General features: G+C 42.8%; 1 protein-coding gene across 2 annotated transcripts in view; it reads left to right on the top strand.

Moving 5' to 3' along the window:
* The window catches only part of CROCC (ciliary rootlet coiled-coil, rootletin), a 435,495-nt gene extending 425,435 nt beyond the window's left edge, over positions 1 to 10,060 (top strand). For both annotated transcript variants that reach the window (XM_085608590.1, XM_085608589.1), the window contains one exon: positions 6,402 to 10,060. In XM_085608590.1, coding sequence (XP_085464716.1) covers positions 6,402 to 6,482 — 81 coding nt within the window. In that variant the 3' untranslated portion in view covers positions 6,483 to 10,060. The remainder of the gene's footprint in view (positions 1 to 6,401) is intronic.
* The last annotated feature ends 4,621 nt before the right edge of the window (positions 10,061 to 14,681 follow it).

Below are 14,681 nucleotides of genomic sequence, written 5' to 3'. Positions count from 1 at the left end.
AACCATTGAACGCTCAGGTCTTCGTACACATATTGCTGAAGAAGTAGCTGCAAAATTTAAACAATATAAAACGGAACGTTACGAATTTAGCGAACGTACGGGGAAAATTCTAGCACAGCGCTTACGACAAAAATCTTCTTTTAACGAAATACAATGTGTTAAAGATACAAATGGGGTCCTTCACGAAAGTAGGGAAGGAATATTAGAGGCATTTCAGGGCGTCTACAAGATGCTGTATAACGACTTTAACAATGAAACTGACAAGACTCTTAATCCCACAGATTATTTACAAAACATTAACCAACTTTCTTTGTGCACAGATGATATAGATTTATTTTCTAGGTCAATAAGCTGGGAAGAGATTGAAAGGGCTATTACGAGTCTTGCAGCTGGTAAAGCTATGGGGCCCGATCAGATTCCTCTTGAATTTTATCGGACATTTAGACTCTTGCTGAAACCAGAGTTGCTTAAAATTTTTAATGTAGCATTTCAAGACAAAGCTCCTGACTCCTGGTCCACAGCTACTATAGTTGTTTTTGTCAAAAAGAACAAGGATCCAAAGGAATTAGGCTCGTATCGTCCCATCTCCCTGATTACAGCTGATAGTAAGATTTATTCTAAAATTCTTGCAAATAGACTAAACGATGTTATGCCGGGTTTGGTTTCTAATATTCAACACGGGTTTATTAAACATAGGGACACTACAGATCACGTTAAACGTGTTATTGCACTGTTGGATTGGGCTCAAGCAAAGGAATCCCCAGTCGGAGTTATCCTACTCGATGCTGAAAAAGCGTTTGATAGAGTAGACTGGGGGTTCCTTTGGTCTGTACTAAAATGGAAGGGTTTTCCACCACAATTTATTAAAGCTATACAGTCACTTTATTCTAATGCAAAGGGTGTAATAAGATTAGGCACGGATATCTCTAGTCCATTTTCAATTACCAGGGGGACCAGGCAAGGGTGCCCCTGCTCTCCACTTTTATTTGCACTTTATCTAGAACCCTATTTGAATAGATTAATTATAGAACCCGGTATTCCACCTGTCCGACTCCATGAGATAGACCACAAAGTCTTAGCATACGCAGACGATGTGGCCATTGTAACCTCTGATTCTTCTTCCGCCTTACCTAAAATAATAGAAATTGCTAGTGAATTTGGTAAATTCTCTGGATACAAATTAAATATCTCAAAAACCCAAATTGTACATTCTAAAACTGGTACACCCACTGATATTCTACTAAATGATACTGCTACATACCTTGGTGTAACTATATCATCTAAAATAGATGACATTGTTGGACTAAATCTGGATCCTTTACTCATATCCACTAACAGAACCTTAGAAAGGATAAATAATCTACAATTATCTTTATTTGGACGGACCAATGTCATTAAGATGTTGATTTTTCCAAAATTTCTTTATTTTTTTCGCACCATTCCCCTATTTTTCTCTATGTCCCTTTTTAATAAAATAGATACGATGCTGTCCAGATTTTTATGGGGGTATCGCCGCTCAAGAAGATCTCTAAAATGGTGCACCTTACCGCAAGGGCGTGGTGGGTTGGGATTTCCGAACTTTAGAATGTACTATTGGGCTATAACTCTTAAAACAATTAAGGTTTTATTATTTCATGATCATGTCAACGAAACCTTTATGTCACCATCCATTTTTGAAATGCTTATGGGTGCTCATGTGCGCCAATGTTTATTGATATTTACGGAGCCGAGTTATTACAAAAAAACAAAATTTAAGGTTCTTCTCTCTGCTTTTTTGGTTTGGAGACAAATTAATAAAGCTTTACGGATAACCTCAAAATATAATTTTTATACACCCATCTGTTGCAATATTTCATTATCTGGTATTTCTCAAGATATCCCCACGAATCGATTCCGTCTGGGACAGATTCATTCAATTGGGCAACTGTACCAAAATGGGGCTCTAATGTCCTTTTCCAAACTTCAAGATATATTGGGTCTCTCCAGAAACGAATTTTTTAAATACTTACAAATTCGTAGTTTTCTGGAAAAAAAAAACCTCTTATATAGTGACGCAATGGAGACCAATGTTGTTATGGAGAGCGGCAGGAGGGATAGTCGCATTGGTACAATCTATCAACTAATGGTCAACAGGCTGCATGATGATCTCGACCAACAAGCCCAGAAATGGGAAAGGAAACTGTGTATAGAAGGGATAGATCTGGGAAGGGCGTTTGAGATTAGCAATAAAACATTAATCAACAGTTCTCTTAAAAGTCAACATTACATGGCATCTCTAGATCTTTACTATACACCGGCAAAACTGGCCAAATGGAAAGCTACGAAAGGTATCAATTGTAGTCGTTGCGGAACTTTAGCAGCAGACTCATGTCATATGTTTTTTAGCTGTTCTGAACTAACTGTATATATAAATAGGATAGAAAAGTTTTTGACTAATTTGCTTAATACTAATATCAAGTTATGTCCATCTGTGATTATTTTTGGCTTATATGTTCCATCTGAGAGCTTATCTGCTGATCAAGAACATTTTCTTTTTATTGGAATGTCCATTTACCGTTTTTGTATTACCTCAAGATGGTTAGATGCTGATCCACCATCATTCGAGCAATGGTTGGGAAAGTTGTTAAATGTTTATAGAATGGATAAAGCAGTGTACAAATTGAAAGGACACAGAAAGAAGATATTTGCTAGGAAACTATGGTCTCCTATTGATAACTGGATTTAATCTAATAACGACCACATCTGTAAAAAGAGATATCTTATGTTTTCTATGTCTCGCCGGTTTATTTTCTCTTCTTTTTCATTTATTTCTTACTTGGTTTTGTTAATAATGTATCAGCAATTATGCGAATGATTGTTATTGTTTAAAATGTTTTTCTCATCCTTGTATTTTGTATGCCTCTGCCACTGAAAATAAAAAAAAAGAAAAAAAAGAAAAAAAAGAAAATAGGGGTGGCCTTTTTGACCTAACGTTGTGACGCATTCAGTGTTGCCCACATTCTTTGTTCCTCCTCCCCCTTCAAAAGAAGAGAAACTCCATCAATTGGACCCCAAATGGGCTATTAGTTTTGATATCGATTGTCATCGAGTGGATGATCAGCTAAAGTCTTTATGAAGTTTTCTGGAGTGAACAAAGTAAAAACTGTGCAGAAGAGGACCTGTCAAGGTGCATACATTTTTTTGTATCAAGATTTGCTGTGCACTAGCCAAAAATCAAACCCCAAGGGCCTGAAAGTCCATTCCACCAGGGCCAAGGCCACTACAATGGCATGGCATTGGCACTTAGGGTACCAGTGGTTGACCTCTGCCAGGCTCCAACGTGGGCATCGGTGCATACGTTCACTAAGCATTACTGCCTTGACAGCCTGGTCCGGTGAGCAGCAGCGGCCCGTGCAGGTAAGAGTGGTGGGGCCGGGTGGGGGGGGGGATTTTGACAGACGACGAGGTAAAAATAATAATTATATAAAAAAGTTCCCTTGTGGTCCTCTGTCGAAATCCCCCCACCCGGCTCCACCGCTCTTACCTGCAAGGGCCTTCTGCTGCCAGTGAGACAGTCAATTTGCTCGCTCTATCCTGCAGGAATGTTTGGTCTGAGTGCACTCCCTAGACCCTCCCCCTTTGGGAGGTACTGCTTTGATGTCTATTGTACAGGTGAGGAATCTGTGGTAACAAGTATCAATTAGAACAAGTTACTTTCCTTCAGTAATGCTCTTTCTGATAGATTCTCTTTCTAACTGTAGATTCTGCACTGCCATCCTACATCCTTATTCTGAGGCGTGGCCTCTTTAGCATGTAAAAAAGGTCCCAAAGTAGAGATCAAACACACAAAAGGTGAAGGAAAGGCTGCTTGCAATAAGTCGGCACCCAACTGATGAGCCCCAATCAGGGCAAACCCGGTCTTGGGTTGCTTGTGTTCCTGTTCAGGGAGTACCTGGCCTGGCAGTTCGGGCTGGACTGTTCCTATTGGAGCAGGGTCAAGATTGATTTGCCTATGGCTGGGTTCAAACAGAGGTGGCATAGTGGTTGAAAGGACAATGGGCTGGAATGCTACCCTCAGCGATGGCCAGTGATTAGACTCATGTTAAGCATTTCTCCTGTAACATTTTGCGTGTTTGATGTAATGCCCAAATTAAAAATGAGCACACCGTCAGCAGCAATTGTTCTATATTCCACGTCAGAGTGCCTGGCAAGGGCAAAAGACAAAAACTGACATCAGCACACAGGGATGAGGTTTATAGTATCTCACTTGTGGGGCAGAGCAAAGACAAAACTGAGCAGCCAGGCAACACCTGTTGGCACACAGGAGCACTGTTGTTGAAATTCTCTGAATACAGTCTAATGCCTTGGAATATTGTAATGGTGAGGAATCTGTGGTTAGATAGAGTATCGACCAGAAAGAGCATTTCCGAAGGTGAGCAAGGTAGGCCTGTAGCATCTTGTGCTGTGAACATTTCAGACTGTTCCTGATATTGCAAGAGGACAAAACTGAGAGAGAAATTTATTCCCACAATACCTAGCATGACAGCAGTGCTTGGTGCTAGACGTTGAAGCAATTATGTCAACACTCTCCATACCGATAGCAGGACCGCAGCATTAACTTAGGCCTCTAATATGCCTCTGTAATTATGTCATATTTCTAGCCTATATCTCATCATCACTACTCTTTGGGTTGTCATTTATTGTATTTAAGCCATATGATGTTATTCCATGTAGACCATCCTTCTAGTATACATACTACCATAATAAATGTGTTTTCCCACTTTGATTTCTTTTGGATGAGCCCAGTCCTGTGCAACCTTTTGCTAATATTCCTGAACCTCCATTGATTCTGATATTGTATACAACTTCTTGTCAGTACTACCTGCCCCATCCTCCTTGTCCTACAAACCCCACCCTATCGGTCTTGCATGTCAGATTCTTTGAGGTGCCACACACACTTTACGCACACTAGATTGCACCCTTCCATTCAGTACCACACTTCTGTTCCCAATAATTCCTTTGTGCTTGTCCTATAGACCCTCATCTTCCCAATCATCTCTCTCCCCCATTCCCGTTTTTCTCTTTTTTCCCCCATCCCTACACGCCCCTTCCTCTCTGCAATAAACCCTCGTTCCTGCCTTTCACAGCTTCCTGTCATTTATCTGTATTTCTTATTTCCAGGTTTCCCTTTATTTTACTCTTTGTTCCCCAGTCACACCTTCCTTCCAGTATTGCCCTGTATTCCTAGTATTCCCCTAGTCACCATTTGCCCCTGACCACTCTTTACCCATTAACCCTTCTCCCCTAGTTTGCATTTTCTCTAATTACGTTTCCTTCGTGTCCCCCTTTTTCACTCGGTCACTGTTTTTCCCTTCTTCACCAGTTGACTCCTTACCCCAGTTGTATCTTTACCCCCAAACCCCATTCCTACAACCGCCCACTGCAGTTTTCCCTTTACCCCATACCCTCTTAGCTTCATTCCTGTCATTGCTTCACCTTCTGTCTCTGCTTTACCCTGATGCCTCTTCCCATCAGTCACCCCTTTTTCAGTTACCTATTAGCCTCAGTTGGCCCCTTGCCACGGTCAACCCTTCATCATGGTCACTCTTTACCCTAGTTGACTGTCCACCCTGAGTCACTCCTTTATCCCCAGTTGGTCCTCACTCCTGAGTCGACCCTTCCCCCTCAGTCACAACTTACCCCGGCTCCCCTTCATCCCGGTACCTCATTTCCCCCAGTCACCCCTTCACCCCCCCCCCACCCAGCCCCTTTCTGACTTGAGTCCTACTTTCCAGCCCTCCATACCTCCGCTATCCCTTTCCTCTGGTTCTGCATACCCCATCGTCCAAGTCTCGAGTAACCCTTGAACTGCAGCTTCTGAGATGCTTATCTTTCCTGGCTTCCACACCAATTTGTTCCAGGCGTGCAGATTTGTTCCTCTGTCACCTCTTTCATTCTGTACAATCCATATTTCCTAGTCATTCATCACTCACACAACTGCACCAATTATGCACTGTCCTTTGTCAGAGTCACCCATCCTCTCCTACTCTTGCAGCACCCCTCTTCCCTACTGCTTCCTTCCTGCCACGCATTCTCCCTAGCTCTAAAAATTAATTCCTTCTGTTTTGCTAGGTGTACAGTATTTTTCTTCTCCCTGCTTATTCCCTCATTTTTTCCAGGGCATCTTTCTCTCGTTGTCCTTCACTGCATTGCCTCTCGGTCACACAGTCCGCTAAGTAGCTGACTTCTTCCAGCTTTGTTTTCTCCCATTGACCCATTCCATCCACTCCTGAGAACCTCTTTTATCCACTTCAGGTCACCTCTGCTTTCCTGTCAAACTCACCACTCACTCAATCACCCTTATCCGCGTATCTCCTGCCGCCCAATGCTGTTGAATGCTAATTGGAGGTTTCTCTCCCCAGATCTCCATGCTGAAGGAGCAGTTGCAGCAGGAGCTTCGAAGATGCCAGCCTCATTACTCCTCCATCCTCTCGGGGAACTGACAGCACTACTGTCCTACACTCCTGACAGCTGCACCGACGTGCATTGCAATGTTGGACACTTTTAGAGCCTGTATTTCAAAATTTCCAGATATCTGTTTTTAAATCTTTTTACGCACTGAATTTTTGACTGAGCCACTGTGAAAGGATAGATTAAAAAGGAGAAATCCATGAAGGTGAGACGGCAAGACCTACTGAGCAATTGCGGTGCTAAACTTCAAGAAGCCGCAACAACAGCGGATCCATGCATCTTGAATCCATTTTAAAGTGCATTGCTCTTAATGGGAATCAAACGTGCTGTTTGTTGTAGGTCTTTTATTTTTACTTGAATCAGTGGGTGCGGTGGGGTGAAAAAGCAGCACACGCATCACAACGATAGATCGAACAAACTTTGCGACCAACATTCATGGTTTTTGAAGAAGGACATCCTATATGGCAGCTTCTTTAATATGAGGGTTTACCAACTTGTTGCCATAAGGGCAGCTAGGGGAAACTATCATTTTATTTTGTGTTGAATCAACAAGACACTCCGATCATTGAACATTTTCGTAGATTTGATTAGAATCCTATAGCTTTTTGAAATATTTCTTATTGTGTTGGCTTTAACTAGAGTTCCTGGTGATGGGGAGTTTGTTAACGAATTGAAAAACAATCTGATTACTTATGATTGAATTGAAAAATCTTGATCATTCCCTTGTTTCTTTCTGGACCCCATTTTGTGACATTGGACTATACTCCGCTTCCAAGATGTATAGGTATCGGGTTTCCATATTGCTGACAGAAAGCTGCATATTTATCCAAATCTGTCATTTGTTTCCTTGCATGCTTAATTATTTCCTAGGTCATTTATGGGATTGAATTTCTGGCATTTCCTTTTCTGAGTTTGGTGTCCTACTCTGATGTTGCATGTTGCTTTCCCATCGGGGGCTGCATGGAATCATCCAAAAATCAAGCAAAGAAGACTAATCCAGTATGGCACAAGGTCTAGGTGCCACTTAGCAGAAATGGCCATGGACCACTACTTTGTCAACGTTGCCACTGCTCCAGTATTTCTTTGGCGACCTGACACTGTCCGTTGTGCGTAATGGTACTGTTCCAGTATTATACAGCTGACCAGGAGAAAATGTGTCTGTTAGCAGGTATTCAGCTCACTTAGGATTAGCTCTACGATCAGGAGAAGAGGCGTTGAGTTTGGGTTTGTCCTAAGGAGAGAGAGAGTGAGGTGTAATTTAACTAGTAAGTACTGTCCTATTATTACATGGGTGATCTGCACAGGATGTGTATGTCCATAGGTCTCATTATTACCTAGAGGATACAAGGTCACTTGGCAGCCATTAGATAGATCAAGCGTAGGCCTGCATTGATGTTAAGGAAGCTGAGCGTTGAAGTCTGAATGGCATGGAACGTATCTTGCAGCTGGTTTGTTTAACTCAAGCATCCTCTCTTGGACGTCCTTTCAAATCGACACTTTTTTCTTGGCTGTTGATGAACTTACAAATTAATTTTATAAATTCATACTATATAGAAACGTAACATTTTAACCCATTTTTTGCCTCCCATGTCTGTTGCACTTTAAAAAATGGGTCGAACTGTCCAGTATTATTAAACTATTCCATTTATTGCTTCTATCAGCAATGTGGCAGCTGCGAGTGAAGACGCAGGGAGATGGTAAAATAAACTTTAGAAGGCTTGCTGAGTTCACGCAAACTACCAAGAAGTCTTCCTCTAAACTCTGGTTTTAGATTAAGACGAAGTCAAACCGTTACATGCAGATCTTGTTTCTTCAAATTCTTCTCCATTATTTCGGGGGAAAAAGTACTTCAACTTTCCACAAGCTATTCTTATGTAGCCACCTCACCGGTTGTGGATGATCGAAGCATCCCTTAACCCGTGGGGGTTCACCTGATTGGCAAGTATAATCATGAGCATAATTTCGATTCCAAATGTACCTGGAATTGATTAAATCTCATCAGCATCCAAGTGCAATGAAGAGGGATTTAAAAAATTGGAAGGCTGACATTCTTTGTGTTTTATTTTTTATAGTGTACCTCCACATTTTCGTTCTGGGGCGGATACTCATTATGACATGGAGAGGATGGCCAATTTACGATGCCACCTTCACATCCCCTACAAAAATCCATGCCTTAAACTTCTGTATTTGGGCATGAAGTCTGCACTTAACCCTAACTGATTGCTACTCTGGTTGCATTGTGAATATTTTGAGGGAAGGCTTTAATGAGTGAGGGCAAGAGGACCACAGACTGCAGATAAAAGAAGGAATTGTCATTTTTGCTATGTACATTTCTTCTGTGTAGCACAAAATTAAAGGAAAGGACACATGCAGTGTTGGGGTCATACGTGGAAGGTGTATCAATGCATGATTGCACTGAGCTCTCCTAGAATCATTGCATTAACAGCTTGGTTGTCATCAGAGTACCACAGGAATTTGGTACTTCACAGCATGGTTACAGTACTTCAGCAGCAGCTCCAAGTCTGTGGACCAAAGCTTTTTGTCTCCAGTCACAAGTACTTTGGTCTCACTGCTAATCAAATTCATTTTATATAAGAACTGTGGACCAAAAGACAAACTGGTCCGACTGCCTTAGTTACTGGAAACTAGTCAATTCTTATTTATTGCGATAGCGAACAGCAATTGAGTAACTAGTATGTAACATAAATATCACACTATCAACCTTTATGGTACCTGGCATAATACTAAAGTGGTCTGTCTACATTATTGAAAGCAACCTTGAGGTCTAGGAAGGCATACAAATCGGTCAAACCTCTTTAGGACAGCAGACTTCAAAAGGTAGCAATTTGGCATTGAAATTGTTATTTTTTTTCAAGATTGGATGTAGAACTGGGGTGCCAGTCAATGATCATATTATGAGAGTTAAGGTACACTGAAAGCCTAGAACCCAGAACGTTCTCAAATAGTTGTATTTAACAACTTGTCTGCCATTTTAAGACTGCATCATTGGCTTGTTTTCTTTAGGTTCTTTTCCTCAGACCGCTGCATGAAGCCTTTTGGTACAAGTGAGCTTTATAAAGTATATAAACAGAAGTGGATACTCTGGAGATGCTTCTGGAAACCCAAAGTGCCTATTTCTCCTTAGGAATGTGATGGAATTCGACAATTCAAAAATAACTGCATCAATTTCAATGTTTTATTTTGCTCTGGAATCCTTTTTTTTTTTATCATGAATGTAGTTCTTTAAAGGTTACATTGCTCATTTTGCATTCCCTATTTCTATAGCATTCCAACACGTATGTTTTTTGTATTAAAAAATTACCTGTTTGTAGACTTTTAGCAGCACAGACTGTGAGCCAGTGTACTTGCGTGTTTCTTCATCTGTCGACCCATGCCGAGCCCACCATAGCCAAGAAATGGTTAGGAGTAACCACTGTTTCAGACAGCACTGAGAACCTTCCATTGGGTTCTGTTGAGCCAGCGTGTTTGTGTATGAGTGATGTTTGTTTTTCTAATCGATCAAGTTTTATATCAGTTTACTGTATCCTTATTGGTTTGTACGTCCACTTTTGTAAATCACTTTGATTTATAATAAATATTAACTGTCAAATGTGAAGTGTCAGTTTCTTCCAATTAGAACAAAATTGCATATGTATGTTTGATGACAAGTGTGGCTGTGGATACACATGCTTAACATTAGCCCGTCATCTAGTGTTGGGCTAGGAAGTGTACATGTAGTTTTTCTTCAAAGAAGTCTTTCGAGTCACGAGGTGTTGTGACTCCTCCTCGTGCTTGCAATGCGCATGGTCGTCGACTTCATTGTTTGATCATTATTTCCTGCTGTGTGCTCCTCTGCTCCGTCTCGTTATCAGTTCCTACTAGTTAGGCCTTGAACGTCGGTATTGTCATCGATTGTGCTTACTTAGATGTCTTCCAGTTGACCATCGCCCTGAGGGCCTCAGCCCTTCAGGGCAAACCTTATTTTTTCAACGTTTCGTCAACACCATGTCCATCTGGTGATGGAACAGATCCAGATTTTGCCAACACTGCCACGCCAAGGTCCCTCACACCAACCAACATCTGATGTATAACTTGTGCTTTTCTTCTCATCACCAAGAATCCTCTTGCGAGCCATGCCAGTTGTTCCGATCGGAGAAGACACTGCATGGTTTTCACTCAAGAAGGCCCGAGATGTCCTGACGTACAATCAAAGACCCTCCAGATATTTTCGGGTCCGGAGACTACCACCACAAGGCCCAGGCTCAAGTGTCTGCAGCAGATGAGGGTAACTTTTCACACTACGGCAGTTCTAAATCCAAGCTCGAGATCCAGGACCTTCCACCAGCACAGACTGTGAGTACTGTACCCCCTCCATCCCGGCCACAGCCTCAAAAAACTATCCTGAAGGATTTACCATCCACTTCGGATAGACCGAAATATGTGCACAGACCACCACCACCCTCAGGCCATGGTCAGCAACGAACAGCTGTATTGGAAACGTCCAACCCCGGCTCGGCGCCAAAAGAGCAGCACAAAGGCAATAGTCACCAGTTGTCAGCCTCGAGCCGAGACTCTGAGTCAAGAGCCAGAGCACCGGAACACCGACCATCTTTGGCATCAAAGATAACTGCATTGGACCCAAAACCCTCGGCATCAAAATCTTCGGTGTCGAAAACCGTTTCGGAGCTGAAATCACACCCTGGCTCCAAACAAAGAGGCAGTTCTGAAATTGTAGAACCTGTGCTTCTGCAGCTGTAGGAACACATCAATTCGAGGCAAAACAGATACATACTCACTCAGGCACTGGTCGAATACTGGCTACACCTTTCAGACAAAGGAAAATCCATCTAAGAGACAATTAAGCTTTGAAGAAGCTTTGGAGGTCCCTTGCCAACCAAAGCACAGACAAAGAGCAGACAAGGCCACCAGTCCACCGCCCATCAGTCCATCACCACCTGTGGCACTAAGGGCACCCTCTCCACCAATTTCACCTCCTGCAGAGACACACTGTTCACCATAGAATCCATTCATTGTTTTGGAGAACATGGAGATGATTGGGACCGAGGGGATGATGGAAACCAATTCTCCATTCCACCTAAAGATGACTTGTGGGACACATACGATACAGACCCACATATGGATACAGACCCAGACTTGTATCCAGCGAAGCCTTCCCCTCAGATGATAATACTACCTACCATGATATTATAGGTAGGGCAGCTAGTTATTATAAGTTTCAACTGCACACTGAACCACTGGAGAATGACTTTTTATTTGAGACACTTTCACCCTATCAACGCTCAGCTCAATACTTGCCAATGCTCACGGTTATGCTAAGACATACCCAAGACATTTTTAAAGAGCCAGTTAAGGTGCGAGTCATTACACGGAAGGTAGATGAAAAAAATACAAACCCTCCCCTACTGATCCATCTTACATAAAAGGTCAACTACCACCTGACTCTTTAGTGGTAGCAACAGCAAGGAAGAGGGCAAACTCACAAACATATGGCAAGGCGTGCCCACCGATCAAGGAAGCTAGCAATATAGATGCTGCCGGGAAGAGAGGTCCAATCAGCTAACCACTGGAGAATTGCTAACTTTGATGGTCTCCTGTTACATTATAATAAGGCACAGTGGGATGAAATGGAGGGCCTCCTCCAACATCTCCCAGAGAAATACAAAAAACAGGCTTTTGATATTGCCTCTGAGGGCAAATTGATTGCTAACACTTCTATTTGCTGTGTTCTAGATGTAGCCGATACAGCCGCGCAAATCATTAACACCAGCATCCTCATTCGCTGGCATGCCTCGTTTAAAGTTTCAGGGTTCAAGCCTGAAGTGCAACTAAGTATTCTTACACTTTCTTTTGGTGGGAAACACCTCTTTCGCCCTAAGGAGGTACTTGAACATTTTTTAAAAGACAAGGAGATCGCTATAGATATGGGGACTTTACAAACATGCACAATGAGATACTTTTTGGCACTCTCCATATCAAGGAGCAGCCAAACTCCCATCTTCTGACACTTCCACCTCATATCAGAGTCCCCATTCACAAACGACATCACCAAGGGGGTAGCATACAGTGGCAGCAACTCTGGGGCGGTTTCTCAATCCTATCAGCCATCGTCACAAACCCTTGACTTGCCCTCCATTCCCCCCAATCACATAACACCTGTCGGGGGAAGACTTCAACAGTTCTTTCCCACATGGCGGAATATCAACACCGACTAATGGGTAATGGATATTGTCGAACATGGTTATTGCCTGCAACTCATCGCCAAACACTCTACCTCGCACCCACAGACCATCAGCAGCTGCTCAAAGAGGAAGTCCGAGCTCTTATAGAACTTGAGCCATTACAACAACAACAAGGCAAGAGGGGCCTATTCAATTTAGTTCCTAAAACCCAAAAAGGACAGGTCTCTTAGGCCAAATCTGGACCTCGGACCTTAAACAGGTACATTCTCTGAGCGCATTTCCACATGGTCTCTCTTCAAGATGTTATCTCGCTACTACAAAAAAGCGACTTCAATGACCGCCTAGGGCTTAAAGGACACATACTTTCACATTCCAATTCACCCAGCTCACCGTCAGTTCCTCGGGTTTGTGTTCAACGGTCAACACTTTCAGTTCAAAGTGCTTCCATTCGGGGTCCCCACATCCCCATGGGTGTTTACCAAAATGCGTAGCAGTGATTGCAGCTCACTTAAGAAGGCAAAACATGCACGTTTTTCCTTACCTGGATGACTGGCTTATCAATAGCTCAATACATCACAAATGATTTCGATCCACTCAAACTACCATAGACATACTTAACCAGCTAGGTTTTACAATCAGTGCAGTCAAATCTCACCTGCAACCCCTTCAAATACAGCCTGACCTAGGAGTCATCCTCAACTCACTCATGGTTATAGCTTACTCAGATGCTGCAAGGATTCAATCCTTCCAAATGCTTATTCCACAGTTTCAGCCTCACCAGCATATACCAGTGAAAACAGTTATGCGTCTCCTAGGGGGCATGGCATCCTGCATAGCTATAGTACCTCATGGCAGACTCAATATGCACCCGTTGCAAGAATGAATAGTGCATCAATGGTCTCAAGTGGACGATCAGCTGTAAGATCTAGTGTTGATCAGCTGTCAAGCTTGCCACTCTCTGCAGTGATGGAATTCCCACAATCTGCTAAAAGGACGGCGTTTCCTAGACCCAGTTCCGTAAAGGACCATAACAACTGAGGCATCACTCACACGTTGGGGAGCGCACTCACAGGAGTTGACTGTTCAGGACCACTGGACACCCAGTCAGACTCATCTCCATATCAATCACTTGTAGCTGTTCATCTAGCGCAGCAAGCATTCCTTCCACACCTCACAGTGAAAGTGGTTCTCATCAATACAGACATCATGACTACCATGTATTATCCTCAAAAGCAGAGGGACACCAGGTCACCTCAGCTATCTCACTTAGCACAGACCAGCTGGAGGTATGCTCTCCGACACAACATTAACTTATTAGCCGAGTACATACTGGAAGTGGACAATAACTTTGCGGATCTCCTCTGCAGGAGATGACAACAAATCCATGAGTAGGATTTCAACCCACAAGTAATCCATCCATTCTTCCAACAATGAGGTCAACCAGACATAGACCTATCCGCCATAGCAGAAAACGCCACATGCCCAAACTTCGCCTCCAAGTTCCAACACCCACAGTCCAAGGACAATGCACTATGGACGAATTGGTCAGGAATGTTTGCTTACACTTTTCCACTTCTCCCGTTGCTTCCGTTTGTGATTCACAAACTGCGGCAGACGTCTTTGACCTTCAACGTAGTGGCTCCCACATGGGCCAGACAGTCATGGTTAACTGCACTTATGGAACTCTCAGTAGTCCCACACCAGGTACTTCTCAACTGGCAGGACCTTCAAACCAAAATAACGAAGCAGTAAGGCATCCAAACCCCAGGTCTCTTAATCTTGCAATCTGGCTCTTGATGTCTTATAATTCCGATATTTAAATTTACCTCAGCAGTGTATGGATATTCTTAAAGAGGCAAGGAGGCCCACTACTAGAGCCCGCTATGCGGCAAAGTGGAACTGCTTTGTACACTATTGCCATTCAATACATATTAACCCTATAACAGCAAAGGCCAAAGACATTGTTTGTTACTTTCTACATTTACAAACGCCTGGGTCAGCTTTCACTTCCATAAGGCTACACCTAGTGAC

This window comes from Triturus cristatus, chromosome 1_2, assembly GCF_964204655.1.
Source record: "Triturus cristatus chromosome 1_2, aTriCri1.1, whole genome shotgun sequence".
Lineage (NCBI taxonomy): Eukaryota > Metazoa > Chordata > Amphibia > Caudata > Salamandridae > Triturus > Triturus cristatus.
The sequence above is the reverse complement of the archived record's forward strand: the minus strand, read 5'-3'. Positions and strand labels throughout refer to the sequence as shown.